This window comes from Rhamphochromis longiceps, linkage group LG5 (assembly GCF_057381845.1).
Source record: "Rhamphochromis longiceps isolate RC_006_pf linkage group LG5, R_longiceps_female_GT1.1, whole genome shotgun sequence".
NCBI classification, from domain to species: Eukaryota; Metazoa; Chordata; class Actinopteri; order Cichliformes; family Cichlidae; genus Rhamphochromis; species Rhamphochromis longiceps.
The window spans coordinates 17,084,367-17,100,042 of record NC_140561.1 but is presented as its reverse complement, the minus strand read 5'-3'; the positions used below and the strand labels follow the sequence as shown (position 1 = coordinate 17,100,042).

General features: G+C 41.3%; 2 protein-coding genes across 2 annotated transcripts; both read left to right on the top strand.

The window, feature by feature from the left end:
- Positions 1–1,762: 1,762 nt before the first annotated feature.
- On the top strand, positions 1,763–9,688 carry LOC146669535 (trypsin). The gene is made up of 5 exons (XM_085407896.1): positions 1,763–1,904; positions 3,018–3,177; positions 4,795–4,936; positions 5,055–5,321; positions 9,229–9,688. The coding sequence occupies exons 1-5, from the start codon at positions 1,763–1,765 to the stop codon at positions 9,403–9,405; spliced, it is 888 nt and encodes a 295-aa protein (XP_085264022.1). The 3' UTR covers positions 9,406–9,688.
- Positions 9,689–11,865: 2,177 nt separating this feature from the next.
- Positions 11,866–15,131, top strand: camk2n1a (calcium/calmodulin dependent protein kinase II inhibitor 1a). The gene is made up of 2 exons (XM_085407895.1): positions 11,866–12,559; positions 13,373–15,131. The coding sequence occupies exons 1-2, from the start codon at positions 12,391–12,393 to the stop codon at positions 13,444–13,446; spliced, it is 243 nt and encodes an 80-aa protein (XP_085264021.1). The 5' UTR covers positions 11,866–12,390; the 3' UTR covers positions 13,447–15,131.
- The last annotated feature ends 545 nt before the right edge of the window (positions 15,132–15,676 follow it).

Sequence of the window (15,676 nt, the reverse complement as noted above, 5' to 3'; positions counted from 1 at the left end):
AGAATATAACAGCATTTGTACCAACAATGACATTAGAGAAATACTGAATTAGAGAGGAAGAAACTTACCACACTGAATTTAAAATCACCTCAGATGAAGGAAATGAAATCTTTCGATGTTTGTTATGTATAAACATTCAATTTTACACTTTTATCATTTATGGAAAATGTCACAAAAAGTGTCAAATGTACTGGGAGAAAATTTCCAGAACATTTTTTGCTTTTTCACGCATTTTTTTACAGTGCAATTTAAAGCATATGAATGAATCAAATAGTTTTAAAAACACATTTCTCATGTTTTAATAATTATTTTAAACAAATAATGATGCAAAAACATATGTCCTGGTTTTAATTTAAAGAGTTGACATTTAACAAATCAGACACTGGGGGGAAAAAGGTTATAACAAAACATTTTCTACCAATTCCCTGATTTTTTCTATTAACGAAAAAGAAATACGCCCCAATATAAAACTGATCATTGCTTGAATTTTTTGTAAAACTGATAAACACAACCAGTGGGAATGAAATGTATGTCTAATTATATGACGAACGAGCTAATTTACTCTTTCATAACACCTGTACAAGCTTAAAGTTGACGTTAGCCGAGGCCCAACAAGGAGCTGTATTTGGTAGCTGTCTGCTAGGCTTCATTGAGTGAGCTGAACTGGACCTCTTTACTGTGTTTGTGACGTTGATGCTTTTTTAATTAAATCAACTGATAGGTAACGTGTGGTAACTTAACACTCTGTCCTCTCATTTAAGCACAGTCACTGGCTCCAAATTATGGAGGTGGGAAGAACCATAAAGCTATTCAAGGCTTTAAAACTAAGTAACTGTGTGGTATGAGGGTGGCTTTGTCCATCTTTTGTATACAGTCAGTGGTTTTATCTCATTAGTTGAACTGACCTCTTAACAATGCATTTATATTACCATTGTATTACAATAGTTCCATACCATTTACTTGAATTATGTGCTTTGTAGCAATTTATGAAAGGGAGAAAGAAAATTACTGTATGAAGGCGGGTTAGTGTTGGCCCAGGAAACACCTGACAGTTGGAGGCCACACAAAGCTCTCCCTCTCCTATTCTGCTAGGCGAAGCATCAATTATTCAGCTTACTGTAAATGTGGGACAAGAGGAGGTCAGGCGAGATTCTTCCCTCCATGCTGTGGACGATGCTGACTTGCCAGAAGGGTGGTGATGATCATCATCGGGCTGATGATAATATGTTATTATCATTGCTGACACGGATTCAGTGATGGATGATGACTCACACAGAGAAACACTTGTGCGTAGAATACCTCTGCGTTGTCTTGGCTTTGCTACGAGTCTACACACACACACACACACACACACACACACACACACACACACACACACACACACACACACACACACACACACACACACACACTCTTACTCACAGAGAGAGAGACTATTGAAACATTTCAACAGGGATAAGCCTGGATGATGACACAGACAGAGCACCCTGATACAGTATAGATGAACCTGCTCACCACAGTGTTGCCATAGTAACAATGTAAGGCCTTTCGACAAGTCAGGAGGGTCAGAAGGAAGAGTTGTGATAGGAGATACGTTTTGAATGTGAACTTTGTTGCTCTCTCGCCTCTTTTTCCTCCTCAATCAATGCTACAGTGTTGGTTCGCGCTGCTGCACGATCAACAATGAAATTAAAAACTCCTCAAGGAAACTCGAGGATAAAGGTTGGTGGGGCTGACACCCACTGTTTCCTGTGAGGAATGAATGACCAGGCTGCAGACAGGAGCAGAGGACACTGCAGTGGTTCAGCAGCTGGTATGGTGCAACAGCTCAAAAACCTCTTCTGCTATGACGAGCCTGCTTATGTGTTTATGTTGTGTGCTGTTGGAGCTTATGGCAGTCCACAGTGAGTATCTAATGTTTTGTTTTTATAGTTTTGCTAACAAAAGATTCAAGCTTTCTTTGATTTAAAATATTATATCCAATCAGAGTTTTTCCACATTACTAAAACATTAGCTCCCATTCTCCCAGATGTGTGCCTAAGCTAATTTATTGAATCAATCACTCTTTTAGCAAAACCCTAAATGGTAAATTATCATTTAACCTTTCTGCAAGCACTTTTATTTTCCTCAGGAGGCAGAAGTTAAACACACCTAAAGCACAGAAATCGTTTAAAACTCTCAACTCAGCTCAAAACGGTGCATAGTTTGTTGCTAATGATGGGGGGGGGGGACTGATAAAAGGTAGAGTGTACATGGGTGCACGGGTGTGCTGAAGGTTGATACCAACATTGGATGGCAGCAATCTGGGAGGCAGAGGAGGGAGAGCAAATTCAGTTCAGTAATGTTAGATGGACTGTGAGCAACTGAGACAGAGTATACTGTGGATGAAATTGAAAAAAAAAAAAAAGAAGGAACATGTAATATGAGTCTTATACAAGTCTTATGCAATCTAAAATATATATAACATATAATCTATTTGTTCTTTTTCTTTTGTGAATGAGGGAAGCAGTAACAAGTGAAAGACCTAATGTCATCAGATCCTCTGTTGCCGCCGCGCAGAGGCTCTGATGGGTGTGTACGCTGATGTTTCAGTGCATCACCTTGTTAACAAAAAAAGAGTCTGGAGAGGGAGATGGTGGCTGGGAGTCCATTTCTCTTTTTTGCATCTTGTTTTGACATTTTTGTAGCTATCTTTCAAAATTTACAAATTGTACAGTTTCCTTTTATAATTAAGCCACTGTCAGAAAATGTTGTAAATGTTATTTGAATTTTTTTTGTGTGTGTTTTTAATGTTTTGGGGAAAGAATCAAAGGTCTTGAGAAACGTATCTTAGTACTTACGAAAAACTCTTGGCAATTTATGTCTCAGCGTGATGATACTGAGAGTTAGTCCGTGTCTCGTTTGTGTCTAATCTTCACAAAGTCCACTTCCTCATATCCTATTCATTTTCAAAGATAAGTTAAACAGAACACGCGCAACTTATGTTCCTTTCTTGGCTTGCTAATGTTTCCATACAGGCCGTGTGCTCATGCAGAGCCGTATAGTAGGTGGTCACACCGCTGCACCAAATTCCATCAAATACCTCGTGTCACTGAAGAGCACCAGCGGCCAACACTTTTGTGGTGGATCACTAGTTCACAGGTACTGGGTCCTGACTGCAGCGCACTGCAACATCGGGTAAGAATCTTCAAGATCTGCCATTAGCAGCAATCTGTGACTTCTAAAGTTTCATGTGTCTAAAAAAATCCAACTACGGTTTATCAGTTAGTTAATTGAGTAATCTACAAACAACAGCATATACTGCAATAACTTGGTCGATCTCCTAAGTTCAAACTTTTAGCACTCAAATACTGTAGCATACCTCTAAACTCCAAAAAAAAAAAGAAGAAGCTTATGTGAAAGTAACAAATATCATTGAGCACAGCCTTCCTCTCAGTTTTATTATTTCATAAGAGTTGGTGGCTGGACGTTTCAAAGAGGTATAGTGCTATGGTAACAAGGGGATCTTAGTACGTCATAGTAAACATGCATCGATTTTCTTCCACTTATCTACTTAAGGGTCGAAGGGGGGTGGATGAGAGGCAGGTTGCCAATCTTCCTGAGCTAACACATAGAGACAAACAACCATTCAGGCTCACATTCACACCTAAAGCCAGTTTAACACCATTTAACTTAAGCCCATGGATGTCTTAGACTGTTGGAGGAAGCCACAGTAACCTGAACTCCACACAGAAATGCCACAGCTTGGATTTTGAACGCAGGACCTTCTCGCTGTGAGAGAAGAGAGCCTCAGAGAGCCACCAGCATGGCCATAGATGTAATATTTATGGGCATCCACACAGTAAGAGAGTAACAGCATCGTAGCAAACAAGGGACTGCAAAAGGTACAAGAAATTCAGCAACTTGTAGCAAGAACAAGTGAAGTAAGTAAGCAGCAACTAAGTATGTTAACTTTAAGCTCAGAGGTTATGGGAGCCAAGAGTGCAGTTTGCTTGACCGAAGGTGGTAAATACATCAGAGGGTTATCTACGTAACCTGGAATGTCCACTAGGCACTGCAGGTTGTGTGCATCATTTCCAAATGTGGGCTGGCTATACTCTACAGCCTTCATTTTTGTGAACTCAGATGTAGCTGATCAAAAGAATGGATTGTCAGCCACAAATCAAGGATGAGGATATGTACACTTCCACCATAAATCTGAAACACTTTCACAGACGGGAACATTTCTCTGGCATTTTTTCAGTACACTGTGGTTCAGAGTTAACTTGGCATGATTTTCTATTGCGAGCAGATGGTCCCAACAGATGCCTAAACACAAACATTCATTCTGCTGTGGGTAGGTAACGTCAGGACACAAACTCAACCTCTATGGGGGCCAGTGGGAAGTCAAACAGCACACAGATGCGATTTAGTCAGCTGACCTTGGCGCATCACTGAGAAAGACGGTGAAGTGTGATCTTGTCTGGATGTAGGAAATTGGCCATATTTCTGTCACACTGTCCCCATCCCCGCCTGCTCACAGTAAGCCATTGTTCACTGGCAGACAAGCAGTTCATGGTGGTCACGATCAAGCCCTGTGCACACTTCGAGTTTGACTTTGTATTCAGGTCGTTTTACTTTATCTTTGTCTTTCATTCATTTAGTAAAATATAAAAAAAATAGTTAATTAAGCTTATATTATTTGTGGGAAAAGGCTTCTTTTGTTTCCTCTTTCAAAGAGATCACGATTACACGATTACATCTTTTTAGTGCTCTGTTAACAAATGTGATGCAACATGGATTTCTGTGTTTTAGGGCAGAGCAAATGATGATAGTGGCAGGCGACTACAAGGTAAACATCTTTGAGGGTACTGAGCAGTACGCTAAGCCCCGCATCTTGGTCATCCATCCCCTGTACAACAGGAGCACCAACAACGCAGACATCATGCTCATTAAGGTGCCACAGAATCGGTGCAGAAAAGTTACCAGTGGTTTGTTAAAGTTTAATCTGTTACATCTTTCTTTTTTTAAAAGAAAAACATGTTCACGTGGAAACTGTACAATTTTCTGTCCAGCTGCGGGCTCCCATGGTTCTGAACAAATACGTGTCGCTGGCGCCTCTTCCCAGGCAGGGGACAGGTGTAGCTGAAGGCCACGTGTGTCGGGTGTCTGGGTGGGGCTACAATAGTCTGGAAGGAGGCCACGTGCCTGTCACACTCAGGACAGTCACAGTGCCCATTGTCTCAACTGCAAGGTGTAACAGCAGCGACTCCTTTAATGGAAACATCACAGCAAACATGATCTGCGCTGGCTACAGCACTGGAGGCAAAGATGCATGCAAGGTACAAAGAACAAAGACACCACCTTTCACTAATCAGGAAAAAAAAACATGTTTTTAAAAGTTTCAGCTGCAAGCTAAGTGAGTGTTGGACACCGCCGCGGCCCTCTGTGCCAAGCATGTTCATTTGATGTTTTGAAAAGGCAAGAAACTCATTTTGAAGTAATAGACTCTCAGAGATACCATCCATGGTGATCACACAGCACAAGCTGAGCCTACTTTTATCATCTCACTTAAGAGCAAAACAATAACACAGTTCTGGAAACCTCTTTCCCCCGACAGTGTAAGGATACAGTTGATCATGTCAGTGTTGGTTCGAGCTACAAGCTTTTATTAAGGAGACATGCCTGTTTGTCCTGAAACATTACTGCAGTTGTAATAATCGCATAAGAGATAGAAAAGCAACCCTTAAAGTAGCAACACGACTGAAAACCTGGAGTTTTGCTGTAAACGCTTACATAGCAGCAAAAATAACCTATGATTTGGTTATTTGCACCGTGAAAGAGTTTCAGCCCGGTCGTTGGTGTGAAAGAATAATTTACACGAAATTCAGCGTGTGGTATGTGAGTAAGCTATGTCTCACCTTCGGCAAAGTAGAGAATGACTAGTTTAAAATAAACTCTATGTAAAACCTGTGTGTTTGACAAAGTCCTTGTGTGTTGTTTTTTTTTTCAAGCAATAATAATGATTTTTAATAATATGATTCAAAGATAAGTATTAAAACAAAAAACAGAAAGAACTTTTCTAAAGGAAAAGCAGACCAGCTGTACTCAGTCAAGTTTAAATCCATACCTTGTTGGCCAGTTGGAATTTGTCTTCACCACTACATCCTAAAAGCCACATGTGAGTATTTCACACATGCAGTGCATTATACATGAGATATGGTACTATGCAAAAGTCTTAAGCCGTCCATTATTTCTTTATATTTTGCTTAAAAAAAAAGGGAAACAGGTGCAGTGAATTACTGAAACACAGCACCTGTTAGATGTTGGCTGCCTTTGTCTCTATCGAGATGATCCCACACTGCTTCAGTAATGTTGAGGTCCAGGCTCTGGGGAGGCTGATGCAATGACTGACGGTGTTCAGGTGTTTTTCTATCCAGATATGGTTTTGCTGTTTGAGATCATTGTCATCCTGAAAAACACAGTTGTTGCCATTCAGATGCTGTCTACATGGTATCCCATGATACTTCTGTGTTCATAATTCCATCACTTTTGACAAGATCACTGGCTGCAATGCTTCCACCATGTTGACGCCAAGATAGCTGTAGACAAAATTTGGATTCATCGCCCATAAGGCCTGTCACCACTGATTTTCAGTCCAGTTCTTGTATAATCTGGCATTCCTCAGTCTTTTCTCCCTCTTCCCTTACCTTAAAAATGGCTTTTTGACAGCCACCCTTCCACAGAAACCTTTTCTGATTAGGCTCTTGCAAAAAGTTTACATTTTAGCCAGATAAAACCAATTTATCTGGCTAAGGATAAATTGGTTGTTTGCTAAGTTGTCTGTTAGAAACAACCCTTATTCACATCTTGACTTAGGTGCCCCTTTAAAGCTTGTATGATTCATAGAAAAAAAATGTTCTCTCATGAAACTGTGGCACAAACATGAACTGAATCATTCAGTAATAAAAGATTCTCTGTAAAACAGGTCTGGCATTAACACACTCATAGGGATGAGGGGGGCAAGGAAATGAGGTAGAGACAATATATACACACACAGGATAATAAGCAGATACACAACAAGTAGGACGCACAGCTGGAAGCTATAGGAATAATGAGGTGGGGGAAGTGAACACAACGCCAGACAAAGAGAAGAACAGTTACCAAAATAAAACAGAAAGACACATCTGAATGGGAAACAATGGTTAACTTAACACGGGGGAGCACAGAAAAAGGTCAAAAGCAGATGAGACTGGAACACAAAAAAACACAAAGAGAAACTAACTCAAAGCAAATCGGAACGTCAGCAGAAACTGAAACTAACAAGAACTGAAGGCTCGACAATCAGTGGAAAAAAGAATAGATCAGACCCAAATAACACGGCTATACACCATAAGCGTCTATACAAAACATGAGCTAAACACAACTTGAAAATAACACGACAACTGAATAGACTGGAAACTGAATACTGGCTAAACAAGGAATACAGAAACTCAGCCCAGAGGGTAGCCTAAATGCAGGACTTCTTCCAATAAAGAAGCAAAATCCAAACAGGGTGCAGGAAAGGTAATTAAAAAAATGAAGAAGTCACCAAGCAGACATGAAACCTAAACATAAAACATTCTCACAATCCAAAGGAAATATGAACTCACAAACACTGAAAACCCAGGGACCAAAACCAATGACACATCCCAAATGAGTGAAAAAGCAGCCAATGCCCAAACAAAAACTTGGAAAAAATGTTTGAAAGAAAAACATGAAAATGCAATGGGTGGCTCAAGACTATTGCACAATGCTGCACATTTAAATATTGGAACATGTAAACTAATTCTTACTGTAAGAAGGGCAACAATTTCACCTTCTTATACTTAATTTTACAGGAGCTACAACTGCATAACATCATGTGGGTTATTAGCAGGGGTGCACATAAGTAGTCCGCAGGTGCGCATTCGCTGTCAAAATAAAAGACGCGCACCAGATAAAAAGTAGCAACGCGCGTTTGCGTACATAAGATTTTCTGGAGGAGGACAGACATTTGTTTAGAACTCTTAAAGATGTCGAAGAAGCAATTACTTTGGTGCTCCTCCACCTCCAAAGAAATGTCAGAAGGAGTCCGAACCACAAAAGAAGTGCGTATTCTCGGAAAAGTGGTTGCAGGAGGCGACCCTGCTTCAAACAAATGATGAACGCACAGAGATGTGGTGCATCTCTAGCTGACAAAAAACAGTGCCTTTTATATGTACGCAAACGCGCGTTGCAACTTCTTATCTGGTGCGCGCCTTTTATTTTATTTTCCGCACCTGCGGACCACTTATGTGCACCCCTGGTTATTAGCCAAGAAACAATAGGCCAAAGTCACAAGATAAAAACATGTTTTCTCATTATTTATTTCTGGACTTCACACTCCTCCTCGCTGTTCTTATTTATAAAGTGCTCTACAAACCTCAACATTACGGCTAACAGGTGGATTTTCCCATTTGAGTGCAGCTAGCCAAACAGCAAACAGCCACAGCTAAAGAGACAGAGTGAAAGTAGACAGTGTATCCTCGGTTTCTTCACATAAAACTCATTGTTGCAGCCAGGGGCAGCACAAAAGTGAACCCCTTAAACTGATTTTTAGTTTTAGTGTTGTTATTTTCCTGTGGGTTATTGATTCTGTTGCTAGTTAACTAACATAAACTAAAGTAAGTCTTTTAGCCGCAACCAACCAAGCACATGACGTCGCGTACTGACAGAAGATGCACTAAACATGTTTTTAAAAGTTTCACTTTAAGCACTTATTTCTTAAATCCAGCTTCACAGACAGTGTTGCAGCTATTTTAGTTTTAGGGAGCAGGGCTCAGTGGTGCAAATGAGCTGTTATATCTGTATTGTTTCATGTCCCTTTTACAGCAATAGCCACATTTTACACGATTTCAGGTTTTTGTTGCTTGTTTTTTTTTTTTTATAAGAAAGTTTTCACATTTATGCATTTTGGGAATCAGTTGATGTTGTTCTTTGAGCTAAAATAGACCAACAGCAAGTAACCTTCAATGCCTGGGATATCTGACCCACCTGGGCGGTAAATGCTTTTTGAAACGGTCTCCTATGAGGCGCCCATGTTCAGACACTTTGTATTACTTTGTGTATCATGTAACATCAGGGAAATTAAAGAAGCTTTACATCAATACTATGGTAACAAAAAACTTTTCCAGGAGTCACATTGTGAAATGGGAACTAATAGAAGGGTTTTATTGTTATTTATTACAGGGCGACTCCGGTGGACCGCTGGTGTGTGACAGACGGATCTATGGAGTTGTATCCTGGGGCAATGGTTGTGGTGATGCTAAGTTTCCTGGAGTCTACACGGCCGTGTCCAGATTCCGCCGGTGGATAGATCAAACCATCTACGGGTCATACCTGCGTTGCTTCAAACCGTGGAGATAATGAAAGCAGCCATTTGTGCCTGAAAGGAAACATTCCCATAAACACATTTAAGTTAGCATGGATAGGAAGTGGTTCTGTTGGAAGCTGCAGTGGCTGTTGAGAAAAACATTGCAGTGATAATTCAGATCACCTTTTGAATATAGTTAAACGCTGGATATTCTGAAATAATTACTATGATTATAGGATTCACTAGAATGTGCACCGTTTACAGTTACTGTAAATGTAATAGAGCTCACAGATTTGTGAAAGTTTTTTGATGCCAATAAAACACTCTGGGGCTGGTGTGGAGTTGTGTCAGGTCTGAATGCTGAATGACAAAAATCAGTTTTGGTCATAGTTTGACTTTTGTACAAAAAAGATAAATAGAAAGATCTGATCATGTACTTTCTAAAAAAAAACAAAAAAACACAAACACTTATTTTTAATCAGTTTCTCGTGTGGTATACACTCAACTAGTAATTCATTAAATGCTAAAACTTGCTTGGACCCCATTTTTTCGTGGCACATCTTAAAGGTGCTCTACTGGACTGAGTTCTGGTGACTGTGGAGGCCATCTGACCACGCAGAACTCATTATCACATTCAAGAAACCACAGTGAGATCATCTGAGTTTTGTGACATGTCCAGTTAGTCTGCCTTAACAAGTTATCAGAAGATGAGTACATTGTGATCATAAAGGGATGGATGTGGTCTGCAACAATAATCAGGTAGGCCGTGGTGTTTAATCATGCTCAGCTGGTACAAAAGGGGCTTAAACTGTGCGAAGAAAATATCCCCCACACCATTACATCACCATCAGTAGCCTGAATCACTGATACAGCTACGCTGTAATATGTTGCGCATTCAGAAATGCTCTTCTGCGTACCTTGATTGTAACAAGTTGTTATTTCATTTCTGTTTAAAAGCAGGCACGTGCCTGTCTGTACTTTGAAATCCTCCCCCACAGCTCGCACTTCAGAGCCACGTGTAGCACCCTTTGGTTCTACACCTTGCTGCGTGGCATCTCCCTCAATCTTCCCTCCTGCCTTCCTGTCTCACTGTGACTCTGATAAATGCAAGATAGCAAAAACAATGAAGGATTTGAGGCAGCATTTGAGTCAGTATCTGATGACAATATATGGAGTCATTTATTTGAACAAACCACACCCAAACAGGCCTGAAAGAGAAGTTCATCTGAGTTTTAACTACTGCAGTGTTTATTCTTTCTTTTTGTTTTTGAAAATCTAATTTAACTAGTCATAAAGCTCTAATTCCATGAAGACATACTTGAGCCAAGTTCAGTATAATGTTAGCATCAAACCTTATTCAGCAGCTGCACTGAAGCTTTAGGAAAGAAAACATGACAAATACTTGATTTAGCAGACAAAAAAATAGAATTTGCAAGAAGAAAATGCACTCTTTCCCAATCCAACACTCTCAAGGGTTTACTGCTACTATTTTATCAGGTTACTTGTCTTCATTGCTTGGGAGCTTTAAGACCAAAAAACAGTCTTGATGGCGATGTAACCACATTTTGTGAAAAATATTGTTCTTTGAGATGTTCTCATATGAAAGAAGGATCCTCTGATAAAATCATTGTAACCTCAGCTCCGAAGGGAGGAGGTGTGTCATGACGGCACATAAAAGTTAGCTCTGCTGCAGGCTCCAAATATCATTTTTCATTTCATTGTCTGTGTAATGATATTTAGGGAAGTTCCTCTGAGAAAGGATAGGCTATCTCAAGACTGAATACCTGTCCGTTCCTCCATGCCCTGTCTGTTTTGTAAGACAGTCCATTGTACTGTCATACCTATAGAAGTGAGATTAATGCAAACAGTAGACAGCAGTGGGTGGTAAAAGAAGTTCCAGAGGAATCAGTTTAACCAAACACCTTTTCAGGCTTTCTCTGCTAACATGAGGCGAAATGTTCTCAGTGTGGATCCTATTATACTATTACAGCATATGTATTTGGAATAATTATGTTATGAAGAAAAAAATTCATACATACTGTTTTCTTTCTGGGGGGTCTACTTGATATTTAGCCATCGTTTCTGTAACATGGATTATATTTTAAACAAACACAGTCACTGCTTTTTTATGCTAACCTTCGTGCTTTTCACTCCAAAATGCTGATGTGCAGTTTCCCGAGATACTGTGGGCGATAACGTGAAAACAGCACCAGGGCCTCAGCTGGGAACTTAAAGTGCGCCACGGGGCCAAAAGTCACATCCCAGCCTGTGAAAAGACTGCCATCATCTGGTGAGGTTTGACGGTCTCGTAAACCCCACGAACCCTAATAATAAAAATCTGAAAATTAATAAAAGAGGCTCGAGTTTTTAATATTTCGTGCTCGTCAACTGGTGGCGCAATCGGAATTGCTTCCCCCCCTCCACACATAAAGATATGAATCGATTCCCATTTACGTGCCACCTTCGAATTTCAAATCGCCATTTGTTTTTATTGCGTCCACATTCGAGGAGAGAGGAGCATTGGCAGTACTACTCCACCACTCCAACTGGACTTGGCTTCTCTGGGCTGCACCAGAAAACCCCCGAACAGCTCCCTCGCCAGGTCTCCCCGGGATCCGTGTTTTGCATCGCTCCTCAATTTGCATTTCTTCCTCAGATTTTCCGTGCGACGGGTTCAGCCGCTCAAAACCAGCGGGCGCTTCACGGCTCGGTTATACGCGCGCCTCCATTTCCAAAGCAATACGCACAGAGAGAAAGCCCGTGGATTTTTTCTCCCCCCATTTTCTTTTTTCTTTGAATAATGTTGCCGAGCCTCCACGAGCAGGGAAACTGAGGACATTTTGAGTTACTGATATTTCTGTCGCGCACCTACGGAGACAGACACGTGTCTTCTGGGCACGCAGAAAGGGCTAGGTCGTGCCAGCAGATTTCATTGTTTATTTTCCCCTTTTGTTTTTTTTACGAAGGAGCCGGTTCAAGCTTGGCGACGAGCTATACATTTCAGTTTGTGCGCCTTGGTGATAAAGACGCATTTGGAGATGTCGGAAGTGTTGCCTTTCAACGAAGAAAATATGAGTCATTATGGAAATGAGGGCGACGAGGGACACCTTTCCTTCACCTGTCGTCTTCAAGACACCAACAACTTCTTCAACGGCTCACAGAACAAACGTCCGCCGAAACTCGGGCAAATAGGCAGGAGCAAACGGGGTAATTATATAATTAAGGCGTTTTCGCCTGTATGGTGATGTGGTGAATGCGCACATCGGCTGTTAGTGCACCATATTTAAGGATGTTTGCCTGAGAAACCAGATCGGCAACACTATTGCCTTGACGAGATGTTCAGTCGAGTGTATGGTCAGCGAACCAGTCTGCTGTTTGCATGCGTGTGTATTGTTTTTTTTTTTTTAATTATTCTGTTCGCATTGCTACACAAGTTGGATGCGCAGTGCGTGCCGCTAAATGCCTCCTGAATCTTGCTCAACAGAGTTGTGCTGATTGTCCCCTCCCAGATGAATGGCTGAACGAATTTTCTATGCAGTGTGATGGAGATTTTTGTGTTTGCATGATCAAGTCAGGCTGGCCATGTATGTGCTTTTGTGTGTCCTGCATTCCTGCATATCTACCAAGGTAGATAGTCCTTGAAAACTGAGGCTCAGTTGTGGTGGCACAGACATTTAGACAGACATAGTTCTATATACAGTAGTGCACAGAGACATGGGCAAACACAAAGACACATAAGACTTGCACCTGTGGGTGCACAGCCGACACTCGTACACAGTCACACCTGCACATTCCCAAATATGCATCAGAGGCGCCGATGCACATTCGTGGTTATCGCGCTCTTTTTGCATGGGCTTACGCTCTCATGCATGCACAAATCACTTATGCTCATACAGTTGCAGCACTAACGATTCAGGGCTTTGACACCCTTGTGTCGATGTTGAATTTTCAAGACGCCACACCAAGATGAGTCCCCCCCCTTCCCCTCCCCTCATTAACTCTCTCCCCTGTCATCCACAGTTGTGATTGAGGATGAGAATGGCGACGACGAATCGCAGAAAAATGGAACAGAGAAGACCCCGGCAGAGGCTTAGAGTGGTCAGCACACCACCCCCCTCAAAAGACACTCTTTAAATTTTTTATGGCGATATTTACCAGTTTTAATCCAAAGACACTGTATATAAGCACTTTCTCTCATGTGGCAGCAAGCAGCACTTCCACACCCTCCTCTCCCAGTCAGTCATGGCTGTCCGGATGACACATGCTGGCAGGGGTGGGAGATGGCAGCAAAGGAGACCCCCAAGTGGACCCTCCCCCCTCACTCCCAACACACACTTACACTAACACACACACACACACCCTCAACTACAGGGTTTTGCCATAAATACAAACGCAGGGGAAGGCAATGGGGAAGGGGAAGGGCAAGGGGTGCAGTGGTGGGGGGGTTAAGGCAGGAGGCAATGCTGTCGAAATGCAGAAATCAGGGACAGGATACAAAAAAAAATCTAATATAAAACCTAAAGCACACAATTCTCCTATATCTTATCAATCAAACCTGTGGTACCATTTGTTCTGCTCTTCATTTTGAGCGAGGGCAAATGAATAGCAGTTTGTAAATATGGAAAGGGTAGCCCATATTTTCTTGCACAAAGTGGGAATTGGTAAACTGGTTTGTTTCGTGTTGAAGACTTTATTTATTATTGATCCTTGGGAACATGTCTTTTGCAGTGACTTAAGGCCTGAGGGAGTGTTTTTTTTTGTATGTTGAGAAAACTGTGAGCAAACGAGAGTGATATTTTTTTCACTTAACAATTCTTGATGTTGCCTGAGTGTTTTTTGTTACCATACTTTGCAGCTAACGAGTCATTTATATACCGTGTACCTCCCACCTGTTTGTAAGCTTCCCAGGCTTTCACCTGGATTGGTTGATACTGTAACTTGACTGTACACACCTTATTGATAACAAAAAAAAAAGACTATTTATATTGCATTGTGCATTATTGTGTGTGCCAAATCTCATGAGGGATATACTGTACCGGACAACTTGTTATTTTTCGTGCTTTATACATTTACTCGTTGAGTTTAATTGTTTTGTTGGATTGCCATTTTTTAGGGCTCTTTCTTAAAACACTGAAATACCGACTCATGCATGGCAAATATAAAATCATGCATGCATGGCAGAAAATTCTGAAAATCTTGTGTATTCTTGAAGCACCTCGTATACAGCTTTGAATGACAAACCTCGAGAAACAGTCTTAACTCTGCGTTGTACTGTACGATTCACACTGATTTGTACAGTGGCCTAATATCTTGTAATAAAGATTATGACAAAGTACTATTTACTGTTAGTGTTGATTGTGGTTTACAATAAGGAATGATGTACTTGATGTTGCTTTTTTTTTGTTAAAACTGTTTTAAATCTGTAGCAAAAACACAAAAAATATAGTTTTGTATAAGAGAGACATTAGCAGATAGCTTGGCTTAAAATTTTGGATATGTTCCTTGTACAGTTTCTCCTGTTGTTATTGGATTGCCTATCTGGCAAGTCAGCATTTTCCACTGTGAGAAAGTAGCATCCTACTCCTTGGAAAGAGCAGATATGGAAGGAGACGGCATGATGAGCGAGTAATCCCATCAAAGAGCCTGGAATCGAAACTTTGTAGCGATTTGTCGAAAAGGAAAGTTGACACACTGCTTGGACAACTGCACAACAGACTCTGATCTCATGAAGTGCTACAGTACTGCAAATTAATTTGTGGGGAAAATGTACACCACTGCTTCCCAATGCAATAAATGTCTGTTTGCATTTAAAATCTCAGCTTCTCTCTTTAATCAAGTCGTCCCTCAACTCCGCTGCCGGAGATGTGAATGGTGCAGGAGCACCAAGGCGTGAGCAATGCTGATGAGACGTGACATTTCCAGCTCTGCTGTGGCGGCTAAATGATTCATGTTGTGTGACGAGCCTCTGTCAGCGTACGGCATCTTAAAACCCGGGCCGCCTGTATCTATGCTACAAACGCATACATACAAGCAAACACAGGCACTCGCATGTCCGTTTCAGCTCCAACTGCAGGCGAGACTAACATATTGCTAGTCTCTCTCTCCCTCCCCATCTTGACAGACATGAAAGGGGCTGCCTGCGCCGGGTACCATGGTAACAGATGCACCTTGCACTTGATGGGTGTTGCGGTGGGTATTCGGTGCAGAATAGTCTTCCCTGAGCCTTGGCTTGATGCAATCGCGAGCTTTAATGGAATGCTCTCCATTCTCTTATCTCTGCCCTCTTCTCTCAAGACCCCCTATTCACTCTGTGGCGTGACCACA

What these genes read in the sequence shown, in the direction of transcription:
- camk2n1a (XM_085407895.1), top strand. Translation starts at nt 12,391, where the DNA reads ATGTCGGAAGTGTTGCCTTTCAACGAAGAAAATATGAGTCATTATGGA. An exon ending in AATAGGCAGGAGCAAACGGG is followed by an intron (nt 12,560 to 13,372) that starts GTAATTATATAA and finishes TGTCATCCACAG; the next exon opens with TTGTGATTGAGGATGAGAAT.
- LOC146669535 (XM_085407896.1), top strand. Translation starts at nt 1,763, where the DNA reads ATGACCAGGCTGCAGACAGGAGCAGAGGACACTGCAGTGGTTCAGCAG. An exon ending in GCAGCGCACTGCAACATCGG is followed by an intron (nt 3,178 to 4,794) that starts GTAAGAATCTTC and finishes TCTGTGTTTTAG; the next exon opens with GGCAGAGCAAATGATGATAG. An exon ending in GAGGCAAAGATGCATGCAAG is followed by an intron (nt 5,322 to 9,228) that starts GTACAAAGAACA and finishes TATTTATTACAG; the next exon opens with GGCGACTCCGGTGGACCGCT.